Source organism: Phragmites australis, chromosome 18 (assembly GCF_958298935.1).
Source record: "Phragmites australis chromosome 18, lpPhrAust1.1, whole genome shotgun sequence".
NCBI classification, from domain to species: domain Eukaryota; kingdom Viridiplantae; phylum Streptophyta; class Magnoliopsida; order Poales; family Poaceae; genus Phragmites; species Phragmites australis.
Window position 1 is genome coordinate 16,650,778 of NC_084938.1, and position 17,484 is coordinate 16,668,261.

General features: G+C 47.0%; 2 protein-coding genes across 5 annotated transcripts; one reads left to right on the forward strand and one right to left on the reverse strand.

Annotated features, from left to right (window-relative positions):
- Nucleotides 1-303: 303 nt before the first annotated feature.
- On the forward strand, nucleotides 304-10,078 carry LOC133898325 (protein HOTHEAD-like). 3 transcript variants are annotated; one of them, XM_062338978.1, is made up of 7 exons: nucleotides 304-471; nucleotides 554-643; nucleotides 6,357-6,711; nucleotides 7,829-8,157; nucleotides 8,283-8,671; nucleotides 9,181-9,752; nucleotides 9,844-10,078. In XM_062338978.1, the coding sequence occupies exons 1-7, from the start codon at nucleotides 408-410 to the stop codon at nucleotides 9,896-9,898; spliced, it is 1,854 nt and encodes a 617-aa protein (XP_062194962.1). In that variant the 5' UTR covers nucleotides 304-407; the 3' UTR covers nucleotides 9,899-10,078. The 3 variants fall into 3 exon arrangements, with proteins under 3 accessions (XP_062194962.1, XP_062194963.1, XP_062194965.1); XM_062338979.1 differs by having other exon boundaries at nucleotides 306-467; XM_062338981.1 differs by lacking the exon at nucleotides 6,357-6,711 and having other exon boundaries at nucleotides 340-467.
- A 2,038-nt stretch (nucleotides 10,079-12,116) lies between these two features.
- LOC133898326 (uncharacterized) lies at nucleotides 12,117-17,050 on the reverse strand. Of its 2 annotated transcripts, none has more exons than XM_062338983.1 (3): nucleotides 16,756-17,050; nucleotides 13,243-14,114; nucleotides 12,117-12,892 (listed from the first exon to the last, which is right to left on the reverse strand). In XM_062338983.1, exons 2-3 carry the CDS (start codon nucleotides 14,085-14,087, stop codon nucleotides 12,403-12,405), a joined length of 1,335 nt encoding a protein of 444 aa, XP_062194967.1. In that variant the 5' UTR covers nucleotides 14,088-14,114; nucleotides 16,756-17,050; the 3' UTR covers nucleotides 12,117-12,402. The 2 variants fall into 2 exon arrangements, with proteins under 2 accessions (XP_062194967.1, XP_062194966.1); XM_062338982.1 differs by having other exon boundaries at nucleotides 13,228-14,114; nucleotides 16,756-17,048.
- Nucleotides 17,051-17,484: the final 434 nt, after the last annotated feature.

Here is a 17,484-nt window from a genome sequence, read left to right on the forward strand (position 1 = left end):
TAGCTTGAATCCAGACCCTAAAATAAAAATGAAAAAAGTTACCCTCCAGCTCTAATACTAACGGTAATTTAGTACTTCAGAAGATTGACACAAGGGGATCTGCTAATTGACACTTTGACAGCTGCCAAATGTTCAGACATACAAAAATTCAGAACATGATTAAAATTTTAGAAAAGAGAGAAATGGAAGGAACCCACGCCTGTCATGCTTGCAAATCGGAGCTGGTGGGTATATTCACAGCAGCTTCGTTGTAGTTGGTTGGCTGATGAAGCCCATAAATCTGAGGTTTCCTAGAACAGTACCGCCTGTGCATTGGATGGCATTTAATGGTGTGGTTGAGCTCTCTTGAATGAATGTAGTGGCACCCGCCCTATCCCCCAGTGCTGCTGCCTACATATACCATTGAAATGCTGCAAATGCAGAGGCCAGGTTGCGTGGAGGAAGGATTCACAAAAAGAAGGCAGAAGGCAAGTACGCAGAGTCAGAGTTGCCTGGGTGGCAGGGAAAAGGAGCAAAAAGGGTGAAGGTTTACTGAGCTTGGTGTCTCCTGTAGGTCCCCCTTGGGTTTCAATGGATTTGATCAGCAGAGGGGTGGTTTTCATCAAGACTTTGGTATTCCTCTGCTTCATCAGATCATCTCAAGGTACATTTCGTCTATTCCTGCCTCTCTGTTTTTCTTAGGCATCACTGTGAATCACCTCCCTTCAAGATACTTTTTTCAGCTCAGTTTTTCAAAAAGATCTTGTAATGATCAAAGGTTCCTTCCTCACCAATGTTGGAGTTCGATAACTGAAAGCTTTCTTTGATTATTTCTGCCCATCAGCTTTCTGTGTTTCCCAAGGCTTTTATCTTGACATTTTGGCTTCACTCAGATGTCCGAAGTATGGGCTTAATCAGTGTCAGACTGATAACAAATTAACCATGCCACCTGTCATCAACTTCAACTCATACTACTGTCTAATTTTACTATTGTCCCCCCCCCCCCTCCCCGGGCCCCTCATAAATTTCACTATTGTTTATTAGTGGCATATTGTATATTTTACACATCTCAGTTATAAAGCAGCTCAATATATGAAAGCATCATTAAAGTAAAACTCTAGAAAATTGGAGAAATGAATGGGAGAAAAAGGCGCACCTTTCAAGCTTTCCCAACCAGAGATTACAACTGAAGCTAGAGCGCTAGAGCGCTTGAGCGCTTCTCACGCCAGCATTAGCCGCGTCCATCCCCACGACTCGCGGATGTGCGTCCTGTTCACAGCGCATGACTCGGACGCCACGAGCTACTCTCGCCACGCCCAACAACCCACGCACGGCGTCCACACAAACCGTGAGCTCGTGCGTGCTTCTAGACCAAGGCTAAACTGAATATCAAGCTAAAAGTTAAACTGACAAGCCAACCAAACAGGCACAAGACTTTTACTAACAAAACTCCCCCTAAATCTTGTGCCTAAACTACAGAAAACATACCAATTTGATCTCGCAGCTCCTGAAATTTTGCCCATGGAAGCGCCTTGGTCAAGATGTCTGCAAGTTGCCCTCCTGTGCCGATGAAATCCGTCCGAATATCCCCGTTCTCCACGGACTCACAGATGAAGTGAAATCTCGTCTAGATGTGTTTGCTTCTGTCGTGGAAGACCAGGTTCTTGATGAGGGCCAAGGCAGATTTGTTGTCCACCTTGAGATCGACAGCTTCAGGTGCTGAATTCCTAAGGTCGCCGAGGAGCCGAGCAAGCCAGATGCCCTGGCACGCCACTGTCGCGGCCGCAATATATTCTGCTTCACATGATGAGAGGGCGACAACCCTCTGATTTTGGAACTGCCAGCTTACCAAATTCTTGCCGAGAAAGAACAACACACCTGTTGTGCTCTTGTGTGTCTCAACATCGCCAGCCAAGTCACTATCGCTATAGCCAAGCAGCCTTCAGTTCTTGTCCTTCGCATAGCGGCAGCCGTATTGAATCATCCCTGCCACGTACCAGATGATGCGCTTCACCGCCGCGAGGTGTTCTGTCGTTGGCTTCTCCATGAAACGGCTTACATACCCGACCGAGTAAGCGAGGTCTGGCCTGGTGTTAACCAAGTACTGCAGACCCCCCACTACGCTTCTGTACTTGGTGGCTTAGGCCGACGGCGCTGAACTCTCCCTGCTAAGCTTGAACCGAGGCTCCATGGGTGTCACACATGGATTGCAACCCACAAACCCCGCCTTCTCTACAATCCGCGACGCGTACGTTGCCTGATTCAGAGTGATCACGCCTCCGCCTTGATGGACCTCGATACCCAAGTAGAAGCTCAGTGAGCCGATATCACTCATCTTGAACTCCGCCTTCATCTGCGCCTTGAACTGCTTGATCACGCCGCTGTCACCTCCGACGATGACCAAATCGTCAACATAGACGCCCACCAATAACCGCGCTTCCCCGTCTCCACGGGCGTACAAAGCGTGCTCTAGTGGACTCTGCTTGAACTCGAGGTTCTTCAAGGTGCAGTCCAGCTTGATGTTCCATGCTTGCGGCGCCTGACGAAGTCCGTACAGCACTTTGTCAAGCATGTACACCTTGTCCTCTTGCCCTTTGACGACGAAACCAGGAGGTTGTACAACGTAGACCTCCTCGATGAGCTCTCCATTCAAGAAAGTAGACTTGACGTCCATATGATGCACCATCCAGTCTTCCTACGCGGCGAGGGAATGCAGCAGACGGACTGAGTTGAGGCGCGCCACTAGGGCGAACACTTCGTCAAAATCAACGTCTGCCCGCTGTACATACCCTTTAGCGACCAGCCGTGCTTTGTGCTTCACGATCGCGCCGTGTGCATTCTTCTTCAGCTTGTACACACACTTGAGGCCAATTGGGCGATGACCTGTTGGCAAATCGACGAGCCTCCAAGTCTTGTCTCCTTGATCGATGTTATTTCATCCAGCATAGCTCGGCGCCATTCCTCCTCCACTTCAGCCTGTGCAAACATTGTGGGCTCCTCCCTATCCACCAGCAAGAGATCCTCATGCAGCTCCCGTGTGGCCTATCCTGGTGGCGATGCCAGACCTAGCACGTTGTCTATGTTGCGGAAGTGGAGGGGAGCGTCGTCATGGTCGGCGTCGAGGTCCTCCTTTGTGTCAGGAGGAGGGGACACGAACTCCACCGGTGGCGCGCTCTGGGATGCCGATGGGCTCGGTGCAGGTGCGCTCGGGCTCAGTGGCGACGCGTGCGGAGGGGTTGGTGCACCCTGCTCCTCCGAATTTGGCCGGATTGTGGTGACGACATCCGGTTGAGACACGGTGGTGTACTCGATGATGAAATCGTTGTCGACGTCCGCAGCTTGGTCAACATCCCATTGCCACTGTGCCTCCTCGTCAAAGATGATGTCCCAGGAGACATGTACACGACTGGTGACCAGTTTGTAGGTGCGATACGCCTTTGATCCCGGCTCATTCCCCACAAAGATCATCGGTCTGCTTCTATCGTCGAGCTTCTTGGTGTTCGGCGCTGCCACCTTGACGTGTGCCACACAACCGAACGTCCGGAGATGGTGCACGGCCAGCACACTCCCATTCCAGAGCTCGTACGGGATCTTTCCACCAATGCTTTTGGACGACGATCTGTTCAAGATGTATACTGCAGCATTGATCGCCTCCCCAAAACATGCCTAGCAATCCTTTCTCCTTGAGCGTACTGCGAGCCGTCCTGACCACTGTCTGGATTCTTCGCTCGACGACGCCGTTTTGCTGCGGCGTGTACGGCGCCGTGAGCTCGTGGCGCACACCCAGCTCGGCACAGTACTCATTGAAGCATGCGGCGGTGAATTCTCCCCCTCGGTCCGTGCGTAATGCACGGAGCTTCATGCTGCTCTTCCTCTCGGCCACCACTTGAATGCACTTGATGGCGGTCGGAGCAGTGTCCTTGGTGGGAAGGAGGGCGACCCACATAAACCGGCAGTAGTCATCGATGAGGAGGAGGAAATAGCGATTGCCGCTAGGTGTCGTGTCGAAATTGGGCCGCAGAGATCGCCGTGCAGAAGCTCTAGAGGTTCGGTGGCACGGCTCAGTGCGCGCTGCGGGAAAGGAGCACGTCGATGCTTGCCTGTGAGGCATGCCTCGCACACTTGTTCGACCTGCGACAGCATCGGCAGCCCGCACACGAGCCCTTCACACCCCATCTTGTGTAGTGTGGTGAAGTTGATGTGTCCGAATCGGGCGTGCCAGCGCCATGCATCCTCGCCCGCTCGCGCCGTCAAGCAGACCGGTCGTGCAATGTTGATGTCGAGCACGTAGAGCCAGCCGGGGCTGCAGTGAATCTTGGCAAGCAGCCATCGTTGCTCGTCCTGAATCCGCATTACGTCATCCTGAATCTGCGAGTCCTGGTAGCAGCGCTCATCCAGCTGTCCGACGTTGATTATATTGGCAGTGAGGCACGGGATGAAGTAGACATTGGCGAGGGTGCAGTGCTCGCCATTCTTGCACGTGTACAGCACCATGCCACATCCCTCAATCCGGACGACAGAACCGTCGCCGAATCGTACCGAGCAGGTGATGCCGCGTCGAGGTCGGAGAACGCCACCCGGGACCCAGTCATATGATTGGTGGCCCCAGTGTCCACGACCCAACGCTGGGGATCCCGCTCCTCCGCAGCACCGAGCGCCGCAAAGACTTTCTCCTCCACTAGTTCGACTGTGCCGCGTGGTGGACTCGGTGACGGCGGCACAGAGGTAGCGTGGGAGACCGTCGACGAGGCCGAACGCGCTTTACCGCTACCGGATTCACCGCTCCGCTCAAGAGAAGGGGATCAGTGGGGAGGCGACGGAGCTGTGGCCGTGGAGACAACGCCGCCCTCCAGTAGGAGTAAAGTGGGCTCATCGTCCTGGGCCACATGGTCTTGGTCCTCGATCTTGGGCTTGCTCCGGCATTCTTTGGCCTAGTGGCCAATCTTGCCACAGCTACGACATTTGTCGCCGTTGTGGTTTGGCCCAGAGCTCACGCCATCCGAGCTCCCGCTCCCGCTGTCGTGTCCTCGCCCCCTTCCGCCATGGCACTTGCCACGGCTGCTTGAGCCGCCACTACCATGGCCCGTCTCTTGCCCTTTCTTCTTGTACCACTCGAGCCACTCCTCCTCGTTGAGGTATAGCTTGCCGCCACCGCTTTGGGAAGGGGGAAATGGTGTCTCGCACCTGTCCTCGACCGCCTTAAACCTCCCGGTCACCTCCTCCACCATCAACGTAGACATGTCGAGCAAGGTTTCAATTGAAAAAATGAGCTAGTTGAACCTGGGAGGAGCGACGTGTAGGTACTTCTCGACGACCTTGTGATCGGGCTTGGGGTCACCGAGGATGGCCAACTGATTGACCATGCCGGTGATACGCATGGCAAAATCTTCCACCGTCTCGCCTTCTTGAAACGAGATTGTCTCGTATTCATGCCAGAGCTTTGGCGTGCTGGACTTGCGGATCCGGTTGTCGCCGATTCGCATCGTCTTGATGCTCTCCCACGCCTCCATGGCCGACGGCTTGGTCGCCAATGTGGAGATCATCTCGGGGGGCACCGCGCTGCAGATAGCCTCCAGCGCCATTCGGTCCTCATGGAACGCGACACCGCCAGGATCGACGGCGTTCTAGAGACACCGTGCTTGCAGCTTTAGCTTCGTCATCAAGGACCAGTCGTTATAATTCGTCTTGGTCAGCAGTGGGTAGTTCGCCGAGCCGCCCGCCTCCTTGACCACGCGGTGTATAACCAGCCCGCGGTCGTTCCCGCCGCTGCCCGAGGCACGGCCACCGGAATCTTCAGGGGCGGTGCGCGCAAGCGGCGGGTGCGTGCGACCTCAAGGCATGAACGCACCCTCAATCGCACAATCACGGGTTCAAGATTGGAACCGAGCTCTGATGCCAATTGTCAGGTGTCCCGGTGACGATCACCGGCGAGATTTCAACGACGAACTCACACACACACACGAACATAACTGGAACTCAGATACGATTTTGTGCTGCGAACTCTCTTAGCATCTTTACTGTTTTCAATTGTCTATTTATTTGCCAGAGATTACAACCGAAGCTAGAGCGCTTGAGCGCTTCTCACGCCAGCATTAGCCGCGTCCATCCCCACGACTCGCGGACGTGCGTCCCGTTCACAGCGCATGACTCGGACGCCACGAGCTACTCTCGCCACGCCCAACAACCCACGCACGGCGTCCACACAAACCGTGAGCTCGTGCGTGCTTCTAGACCAAGGCTAAACAAGTTAAACTGACAAGCCAACCAAACAGGCACAAGACTTATTTCCTAACATCCATGCAGAAAAGAAAGAGACTGGAACCTTACTCTGAAACAAAGCAGCTTCAGAAAATAACATGGAACACTTGAATTTGCAGGAGGAGACCATTTCACCAAACTGAATCTCCCTCCTCTTCTGAAGGCAAGCAGGTTCTCCACATTTCAGCATGAGGCATATGATTACATCATTGTCGGAGGGGGCACAGCCGGATGCCCATTGGCAGCGACACTGTCCCAGAAGTACAAGGTACTCCTGCTAGAGAGAGGTGGGTCACCATATGGCAATCGCAACATCACATATCTGGAGAACTTCCACATTTCCTTGGCAGATGAATCGCCGGAATCACCATCTCAGACTTTCATCTCCACCGATGGTGTGATCAATGCTCGTGCAAGTGTCCTGGGTGGTGCAACCTGTATCAATGCTGGCTTCTATAGCCGGGCCAAACAAAGGTACATAATTTGCCATGTATTTGCACAATGTATTCGATACTAGGGCCTATTTGACCTCACTTAACTTTCAGGGTCTTTCCAATAAACTTTTACTACAGTCAAACAGTGTGTTGCTTTTACAACCTAAATAGGAACCTCAGTTTAAATCTGACATATAAGGATAGAGCAGAACTACTTATAAATTATAGCTTAGCTAACCTGTAGGTGTGGTGATGTCATATTCTCCAAACAGTGCATTTTCTTTTAAGATAAAGGAATGTCTTTATTCCGGCCTCTGCAAAAGGTTTGCATCTAACCATTTATTATTAGGCGTTCTAGCTATATGCTTAAAATCAAATACCAACAGATAGCATTGGGTCATAAGTCCAAACAGTGTGTATATCTTGTGCCTTAAGCAAGAATCCATTTTCTAACTAAACGCATATAAATGGACCTTCGTCAATATGTTTACTGGTCACTAAAGCTCCTGATACTCATGACCTAACTAAAAAACCTCAGCTGCTATTTACACGACAAACCTTACAAGGGAGCCATAATGGTCGTACAAGATGTAATTAGGCAGAACTACACATAAAAATTCCAGAATTTACAGTACAAACCTTAACAACACTTATGTCTGCACCTGACTGGGTCTCTCTATAAAACTTATTCTTTGACTGCACCTTTGTCGCATCAGATGTCACAACGCTAAACTTTATTTGACAGATAAAAGACAATGATAATATAGAAATTTCCGTGCTGATAGTGTACTAGAATGGTTCTGGTTGCTGGTACAAACAAGTAGTAATTAGCCTGGAGACTAAGACTGTCATACCATGTGGTAGCATAGAATGAGGAAGTGGAATGATCTAGCCAAATTTCATTAAGGTTCACAGTAAGTCAAAGTTTGTGTAAGGAATAGCTTCACAGAGTTCCCCACATTATTAAAACTTTTGAAGAACACGCACTACTAAACTGGAATGATCAGTACCAGTTGTTGCTGAAATCCTTTCCTTAGACAGTTGTTCAAGAATCTTTAGAGTATAAGAATGATCTCTGAAGCCATCATGTTGATATTCCAATTAGTAATGCTATCGTTATAAGTTTGTAACCTAAGTTCATGTGCTTGTCCCTTCAGCTTCGTGCAGGAGGCAGGCTGGGATGCAGGGCTTGTCAACCAGTCCTACCCTTGGGTTGAAGAGATGATTGTTCATTGGCCCAAAATCGCACCTTGGCAAGTTGCACTCCGGGATGGGCTGCTTGAAGCAGGGGTCTCACCTTACAATGGATATACCTATGACCATCTCTATGGAACCAAGATTGGAGGAACCATCTTTGATGAGACTGGGTACCGGCACACTGCTGCCGACCTCCTTGCTGCTGGAAATCCTAACAATCTTAGGGTGCTGCTTCATGCAACCGTGAACAAAATAGTTTTCAACACGAAAAATGGCAAACAGTGTTCACGTAAGTCCTAGTTCTTATAATCCCTCTACTTCAACAACAAACAGATGGTACCAAAATACCTCAAGCAAAATGAGTAGGCACTGCAGAGTCATATGGTTTTTACAGTAAGCTCATCTCTTGCACAGGGCATAGGAAGCCAAGGGCTATTGGAATTCAATTCAAGGATGAGAATGGCGGGTACCACCAAGCTTTCCTCAGCCGAAAGAGAGGCAGTGAGATCTTTGTCTCTGCCGGTGCAATTGGCAGCCCCCAGCTATTATTGCTCAGTGGAATCGGGCCAAGGAATGAACTTAAGCAGCACAACATTTCTGTAGTCCTCCGCAACGAACATGTGGGTAAAGGAATGTCAGATAATCCGATGAACTCCATCTTTATACCTACCAAGGATCTGCCGGAGCAATCTCTGATCGAGACTGTTGGAATAACCGATGCCGGTGTGTTTATTGAAGCCAGCAGTGGTTTCAGCCAGTCACCAGATAGCATCCGTTGCCACCACGGAATCATGTCCGCTGAGGTTTGGCATCAGTTTTGATATTTCTACTTGCATATAACTTCCCGACTTATTTACATGGATCATGTTGCATCATACTAAATATTTTGTGCAGAAACAACATCCTACACTACCAATGTTAAGAAAGCATGCTGTCTACATTGGCTTGCTAGGAGCCAACTTTCCAACTTTTGGAAAGATATTTTCCTTCAGATAAATGTATAAGAGGAATTAGGATCTAGTAACATGCACACATCAAATTATATTCTTGAGCAAATAGACAGTAAATTACAAGTACATACTTCCCCACTTCTAGCACATATGTATGAGTGCGTCATTATAAGTTTCATCAATTCCTTGCTATTAAGATTTAAAACAGATTTTCCTTAGGAACTATTTGTAGGCAGTAAAAACCAGAATGCAACCTTTTCGAATTAGTGAAAAAAAAAGCATTAGCATATGTTCACTTGACTTTTTGAGAAGCATGATCGCTTTCATGCATATATCTAATGAATTTTGTAACTTCAATGCAGATTGGGCAGCTGTCAACAATTCCACCAAAGCAAAGAAGCTTAGATGCTGTCCGGAAGTATGTCCAGAACAAACATAACCTGCCCAAAGAAGTATTCCACGGAGGTTTCATTCTCGAGAAGATTGATGGCCCACTGTCTACTGGCGATCTAGTACTTGTGGACACTGATATTAACAGCAACCCCAAGGTCACCTTCAACTACTTCCAACATCCGCAAGATCTCAAGCGGTGTGTCTATGGGATCAAGACAATCGAGAAAATACTGAAGACAAACCATTTCTCTAACCTTACTGCCAACGGTGTTGGGTATACAATGGAAACGCTGCTCAATATGAGTGTCACAGCTAACATAAACTTGATACCGAAGCACACGAATGACACCACATCCTTGGAGCAGTTTTGCAGGGACACTTTAACAACCATCTGGCATTACCATGGTGGATGCCATGTGGGCAAGGTGGTCGATCAACAGTACCGCGTGATTGGCACCTCAGGCCTCCGTGTGGTTGACGGGTCTACCTTATTTAGGTCACCAGGAACAAATCCACAAGCCACAGTCTTGATGATGGGCAGGTACAGAACAAAAATATATATAGATCTTGTATATAACCAAACAAATTATGACTTCATGAACTCATATTTCTTTGTTGTATTTGACGTTCAGATACATGGGGGTGAAGATTCTAAGGGAAAGATTAGGACGAGCAGCTGGAGTATAACTCATTCATGGACTTTATCCACTTCATCGTGTAAGAATGTGACTTAGGAGACAAGTAAATAGTGATTTTTGAAGCGATTCATCATGAATTACCAAAGAAAGAAAAGTTAGGAGTTAAATTTGTATTCTTATTGTACTTGTGGAAGTATATGTAAAGTGCAACTGTGTGTTTTTTTTTTTTGGCGAGGGAAACAAGCTCTTTACTAATTAGAGAATGACGGGATACAATCAGTACTTACAAGATGAGCAATACAACTTGGAATATCAGCTAACCAAACTTCTAGCACATTTCGCCAACTCATGAGCTATAATATTCTGATCTCTTGTTCCCTTGACTACCTTCACCTGCCCTACACCTTCTATCAGCTCCTTACAATCCTGAATCACCCCTATCCAGGTTGATCTGCTGAATTTTGGCTCTGTCAAGGCCATCACACGAAAGTTGGAGTCAGTCTCCACCACCATAGGTCCACTGAACCAATTCTGAAACATTGACAGACCTTCTACACACTTCTATCTCTGAACATTCTGCTGAGGGGCAATTAAACAACAAGCGCCACTCAAATAGCAAGACTTCACCATCTGCATTTCTAACAACGAAGCCAACACTCGTCACTTCAGTGCTTGGTATGAAACTTCCATTGACATTCACTTTTAAACAACCTGAATCCGATGGCCTTCACTTAATCTTGTCCTTCAAACCTACATTGCCTCCCTGATGGACATCCCTGCCAGCTCCAGAGAAAGCCCCCATCACTGATTTCCCCTTCAGAGCAATGCTCACAGTTGTCAGATTTGGAACAGGGTTCGGTAAAGTGCCAACAGAGCTCTCGATGATCCCTCTACTGAAAAGCGTGAATTACCATGTGTGATGGCATTCCTATCATTCCAATTCTTCCACAACAGAATAACAAGATGTTTCCTCTCACTTCTATGAAGCTTATCAAGTAAAAGCAAGAAACATTCCGATCTCGTATACTGAAGTATTGCAGCATTAGGGACAGGCCACTCCTTCCTCATAGCTTCAATCAGGGTCCACGAATGCTTGTAACCAATTACTGCATGAAAACCATCCTCCACCCCATTTCCACAGACCTCACAAGTATCTAATTGCACTATATGTATGTTCTGCTTGTTTACATTTGTGGGTAAAGCCTCCTTTGCTAATCTCTAGGCAAACACTTTCATTTTGGGAGGCACATCCATATCCCAGATATTTTTTTCATAAAACTCTTTTATCCGACCTTTCACTACATGTAGCTTGATATTCAGCTTGTTGCAAGTTATATGCCAACTTGTAGGCACTTCTTACTGAGAAAATGCCTGACTTTTTAGGGTGCCAAGACAAAATATCTTCTCTGCCACAACCAGCCAATCTTATCTTCATAATTTCATCAACATCTATTGGCGAAAAATTTTCTCGCAAGAGGTCAAGTTTCCATTCTCTATTCTGTGTGGTTGAGACATTATCGCGAGCACTTGGTGTGCATCGCCGATCTGGTGGGGACGCGATGACCGATGGGCGATGTGACGGGAGGCGGCGGGAGGACTCACTGCTGGCTACCTGTGTAGTGTCTGGCGGCGGCGGCAACTAATTGATTCAGGGTAAAAGAATCCAGGGCAATGGCACCGGCGAGCCCAGCATCTCATTGCATAAAATGGCAAACCCCATTTGATTCTCTGGTTCGTCCACTTGTAAGAGTACTACATTTTGACCAAGCTATTTTTGCTCTAGCCCCTCATTCCAAAGAAAGACAGAGCTCTTAACACATCAAAACAAAAAAGAATAAATTTTGCAAAACTATATGTACTTCGATAAAAATATCGTAGATACACATTTAAACCTCAATATATATTTTGGAGGAACCGTTTCCATCCACGTTAACCTAACGGGTACTTCATTAGACTGCAAGCGAATCCTGTTTGGCAAATTAACAGGACCTAGTAATGGCATCATTAAATTATAAAGTTTTGTGATAAATTTGACATCAAATATGACTTAAATCTGTAGTTTTGTGATAATATTATCAAAATATATATAGTTTTGTGAAATTTACTACAGAGACTTACTTTGCGCAACAACTATGTATGGTTAAATTTATATTAATTAGCTCCTAGGCTTATTAGCGTAGTTCAATACACGTGTGATCTCTAGTCATCCAATGCATCATTTATGTAATGATATTTTACTGATTTTCCCAATCATTCACAGGCGGATATATGTTGAACCCCGAGAGATGACAGTTTCAAGACTGATCCATATGTACAAAATATTCAGAGACACCAAGTCCACACAAATTTACAAAAGAAACGCTCCATGTGCAGTACGGACATTCATGTGTCTTTGAACCAGCATGACGTCCAAATCAACAGATTCTAGGGTCTAACATTTTCATCATTTGACTCTATTTTCTTGAAGGGTGTACCTAGAGCTTCCATCAATGGATCATACAAAGCAAAATATATGCCAAGCTAGCTAGCCTCACAGGAGAACTACCAATAACTTTACAACTTTGGCAGCAGCCACCCAAGAGTCCAGCCAAGAAGAAACCCAGCACCAGCGAAACCTAAACCCACAGCAAATAAGATCGCATCAAAGAAGCTGCCTGCCTTCTTCTGCCTTCTACCTTTCCTCCTTATCCCATCTTTCTGCTCTTGACCCAGCGTAGGCTTCTCCTTTAGAGTTAGCCATGGAAGTTCAGGTATCATGGTTGCTATCTGATGCTCTTTGTGCTTGAGCTGAAGGCCAATATTCTCTAGTTGCAATATTTTCAGCCACTGATTGAACGCGAAGAGATGTGAGGCCTGCCGGAGCAATAGATTGACGACATCGTCTTTATCATAGTTCGCTTTCTTGGCAGCCATCTCAGCTTCCCTGGCACGGGTTTGCGAATGACGAAGTGCCTCCAAAATCTGACCCCGCTCCGATGCATTCTGGAATGTTTGTTTGCTTTCCGATCCAGTATTGCTACTGCTACAAAAATCTTGTGAATCACTGCATGAAAATGAGATGAAATGAACATGTGAATAGGCTACTAGACAGAAGGAAGACATCTGAAGTCTTCAAGGGCTGAACAAGGAAGTTTTGATAAGTTTTGAACAACAAAAAGAAACCAACATTGAATTAGATTGCATATCCCATTAGAACCAAAAGTATGGAGCTTGTTTATCTTTTTGCATGCTAATTCAACTTGTAATATGCAAGTGGTGAATCTTCTAGATTTAAACCAATATGTGAAATAAAATAAATGTATGTGCAAATTAAGATATGGTTAGGAAAATTACAACTGGTGGCATCAGGGTAATGTAGTGGAGCTGAAGATTACGCACCTATATGTATCATACCTATCATGTTGTTCCCAAGAAACATTAGGAGATGATGGTCCCCCATAATCACCTATATTTTCTTGAGTACGTGATTCTGTCCAGTGAACAGGTACTGCATGGGCAGGTCTTGGCAGATCACAGTTCTCAATGCGCTGTGTTGCTCTTTCTGCAACCAGTGAAGCTAGCTCATTTTCATCAGCAATCTGCCACCATGGTCGAGTCTTTTCACCTTCTTTCCAAGGTGCATCCATATCAAAATTAGAATTCTGTGGGTTCTTCAAAGGTGGTGGGTCAAAACTTTTGAAATCCGGAAATTCTTTGTCCTCATACAAACAATTGCTGACAGTTCCTCTGCACTTGGACACTTGAGAATAGTCACCAACGGTCTTCAGCTGTTCTGAACCTGTTTCAGAAGAATATTTCATGAAAGCTGTCGAAACCACCCACGAAGGCTCAAAAACATCACCACTCTTCTCAGCACTGGTGTCAACTGCTTCACAAAGTAACAGTTCCTCGTGTTTAGGCTTTGCTGCTGAATCCTCCACTTCCTTCTCATCTATGTCCCTACCCAAACAACATAGATGCCCACTAGCAAGATCCTTCTGGACCCCAAAATTCGGTTGTAACTGAAGCCACCATCTGATATCTGGTGGCAGATTAGAATTCATGGGATTCCAGCTCAAAGGCATGAAATTGGAGATGGGACGATATTCAGAATTTCTACAATTTCCATTGTTTGTACCATGTTGTTCAGATGATGACGATGGACAGCAGGCTAGTTTTGGGGCTCTCTTTCTATCCTCCTGAACCAGGCAACGGTTTGCAGCGCGTTGCCAAGCAGCCCTTGCTTCAGCAGCAGCCATTACTTTTACCAGTTACAAAACCATCCACTACAAAATAATTTTTGTCAACATTAGATAAACAAATGCCCACAAAAATAGAACAAGAAACTGGATCAAGGTCCATCTTTAAACTGCAATCACATGATCCAGGCAATGCATAAATCATCATACTGACGAATACCAAAAGTTAAGCATGTTGCATTGACAGTATAGATTTTAGCTTTTTGGTCCAAAGAGGACAGTAGCTTTGAAACGAGAAATTCATGATTACTTTATATGTCTAGTAAGTTAGCCTCAAAACAGTGGCATCGAGTCAATTGCTTCAAAAGCCAGACACACAAGCATCAATGAAAAGCTAAGCTGGATAAGACTGCACAGAACACAAACTCTGACCAATATGTAAGCGTCATAACAAAGGACACAAATAACTATGAATGTACTATGGCCAGATACGTAACAAGTTTATGTTTCTGTCCTCCTGACAACATATAACCATAAAGAAGAAGGAGAAAAAGGACGCCTAACTGAATTGAAAGACTCTTGCAATTTAGCTCACTATTTTAGCTTATTAAGATTTTAGGATAATTTATGTAATATGATGACCAAAAACAGATCAACTGAATTGGCTGGCTATCAGCATTACATAGTCAATTCTTGTCCCTCATTTCTTCAATCCAAGATACAATACCATTTGCCACCTCATGGATTTTAGTTGGTAAACAGTGGATCATTTGCGAGATAGTTTGTAAACCGGCTGGAATGGTTCTCGCAACTTGCGTTAATACCAAATTTGCATCCGGATAGTACATCGGGGCTGCACTTTTGTTCAAAATTTGGTTGAGTCAGAAAGGAAATTTGCGAGATTCACAATTTGTTACATTGCAGATTCACAATTTGTTTCATTGCAGATTCACTATTTCCAGGTAGTATTACTGAACAAACAGATCCAACTATCAATCTATCTTCACATGGGTCAATCTGGTGCTGAACTGTGATTCCTCTGGAAATTACTCAGAAACTGAAGCAACTCAACAAATGGTAAACATACTTAACTACTCCAAATGTCTCAACAGCAATACTACGGGCCTTGAAATTTTCGGGACCAGAATAAAAGATTCTAGTCCCGAAAATCAGTGATCAAGGCTATAGATAAAGTGAGAAGGGCTTTCCTGTGGAAAGATCGCAAGGAAGTGAATGGGGGCCATTGTCTCCTTGCCTGGAGTAAAGTCTGCTGCCCCAAAGAACTTGGGGGTTTGGGAATTCACAATTTAGAGACCCTCGGCTGGGCATTGAGAATGCGTGGGTTATGGCTTCAGGAAACGGATCCTGACAGACCATGGAGTAGTCTTGGTGTTTCAGCCCCGGCCAATTCAGTTGCCATGTTCTCTATCTTGGTCTGTTCTGAAGTTGGTAACGGCTTAAGGACAAAGTTCTGGATGGATCGTTGGTTGATGGGGAAATCAATAGCGGAGCTGGCCCCTCATGTGTTCACTCTTGTGCCCAAGCACATCTCCAAAAGTCGAACTGTCAGGGATGCGCTAACCGATCGGCATTGGATGGCCGATATCAGAGGAGCACCCTCAGTTCCCACTTTAGCTGAATTCCTTCAGATTTGGGATCTTGTTTCTGAAGTCACCCTGCAGGATGGCGTCAATGATGCACACCAGTTGTTGCCTTCGCCTTCTGGTTCCTTCTCCTCAAGATCAGCCTATCGTGCCTTCTTCAATGGACGCATCGAGTTTGAGCCGTGGAGGCGCCTATGGAAATCCTGGGCGGCGCCAAGGGCCAAATTTTCCGTTTGGCTGGCATGCCATGACCGGTGTTGGACGGCAGATTGGCTGGCTCACCGGGGCCTCCCACACCCTCAACGGTGTCCTTTGCGTGATCAAGATGATGAGAGTATCACTCACCTTCTTGTAGGTTGCGTGTTTGCCCCCCAGGTTTGGTTCCAGGAGCTCGAGGAGGTCAGTCTGGAGCAGGTGGCGCTAGCGGACTCTCATTCCTCCTCCTTTAAGGTCTGGTGGTGCGCTGCAGCTCTATCGCTAGGCTCAGAACAGCAGAAAGGCTTTAACTCGTTTGTTATCTTAGTGGCCTGGCACATTTGGAAGCATCGAAACGATGTTGTTTTCAACGGGGCCACGCCTAATGTTCTGCTGCTGCTGCGCTGTGCCATGGAGGATGCCTGGTCATGGTGCTCGGCAGGGGGCCGTCCTTTGAGTGCACTTATGCCTTGAGCTAGTTGCAGGTCTTGGTCGTTTAGTTGTTTGAGAAGGGCGCCTCTGTTTCAGTTTGTTTGTCCTGTGTGTTAGTGTGTGCGTGCTCCTTCTGCTCCCCCCCCCCCCCTCTCCCTCTCTCTGTTTGTTTGGACCTTTCCAAAAAGAAAATTCCTATCTTAATATAATGACGGCAGCTCTTCTGCGGGTTCCAAAAAAAAAAAAGATTCTGCGATTCCGCAGCAGAATCAGTAAGATGACGGCCATCACAGATTCACAGAGCTGGATACTTAGATCTGCGCACAAGCAAAAGGGTATACAACGAGCGCCCAATCCCGCGACCAAGAACCAAGCTCGCGGTTCCTGCCATGACCGCTATCCCAAAATCCCCGACTCTCACTACACAAAAACTTACCACGCAATCGATTCCACAGTGGACATAACAGGGAGCGATAATCGGAGGAGGGATCACGCACCTGTACCAGCAAACTTCCGCGATCTGGACAGCGCCAACGAGGAGAAGGTGAAGGCACGACGGGCACGGCGGAGCGCGCCGCGGCATCCGCTCCCGCCGCTCCTCGGGTTCTTGGCCGCGGCGGGGGCTTTATTAGGGGGGCAAGAGACGAAAACAATGGATGCGCGAGTCCGAATCCCACAGGAATGGAGGAAACGATGGTCGATGGCGGGTAGCGGATTGGGTGCAGTGACACCGGGGGGTTTCCGTTTCTCTGCTCCTGCGGTCCGGCCTGTCGTTTCTTGCCCATGGATAATGACGTGTAAGCTGCAGGGAAAACGAAATGGGATTAAAATGGGTGCACACCCTAATCTACTCCTTCGCTTTACACTGTTTTTACTGACGTGTACAGTACGTATTTGCGCTTAAATAAGGACTTGTGACTTCTCGCGTGGGTTTTCGCTTACTAGTGAAAACTTTTATACGTCTCCTAAATTTTAGAAGCCTAAAAATCGCCTATCGAGTTTTAGGTTGAGGTGAGGTTAGAACTTTAGGGTTGTGGGTGATCACTTTCTAATATATGGTAGGTTTAGATGGAGATCGATGGATAAGTGCTGGGATAGGGAGTTTTAAAATAGAAAGGTTAGTGCAGCGAGAGTGGTGAGCATGAATTCGGCGACGGAGATAGCTGGAAGTGGGCGAGAGGTAGGGGGAGCAATCCAGTGTCGGGAGGAAGCAGATGGCAGCGATT

What these genes read in the sequence shown, in the direction of transcription:
- LOC133898326 (XM_062338982.1), bottom strand. Translation starts at nt 14,087, where the DNA reads ATGGCTGCTGCTGAAGCAAGGGCTGCTTGGCAACGCGCTGCAAACCGT. An exon ending in GATAGGTATGATACATATAG is followed by an intron (nt 12,893 to 13,227) that starts GTGCGTAATCTT and finishes ATTTTCATGCAG; the next exon opens with TGATTCACAAGATTTTTGTA.
- LOC133898325 (XM_062338978.1), top strand. Translation starts at nt 408, where the DNA reads ATGCTGCAAATGCAGAGGCCAGGTTGCGTGGAGGAAGGATTCACAAAA. An exon ending in TATAGCCGGGCCAAACAAAG is followed by an intron (nt 6,712 to 7,828) that starts GTACATAATTTG and finishes TTGTCCCTTCAG; the next exon opens with CTTCGTGCAGGAGGCAGGCT. An exon ending in ACGGAATCATGTCCGCTGAG is followed by an intron (nt 8,672 to 9,180) that starts GTTTGGCATCAG and finishes ACTTCAATGCAG; the next exon opens with ATTGGGCAGCTGTCAACAAT.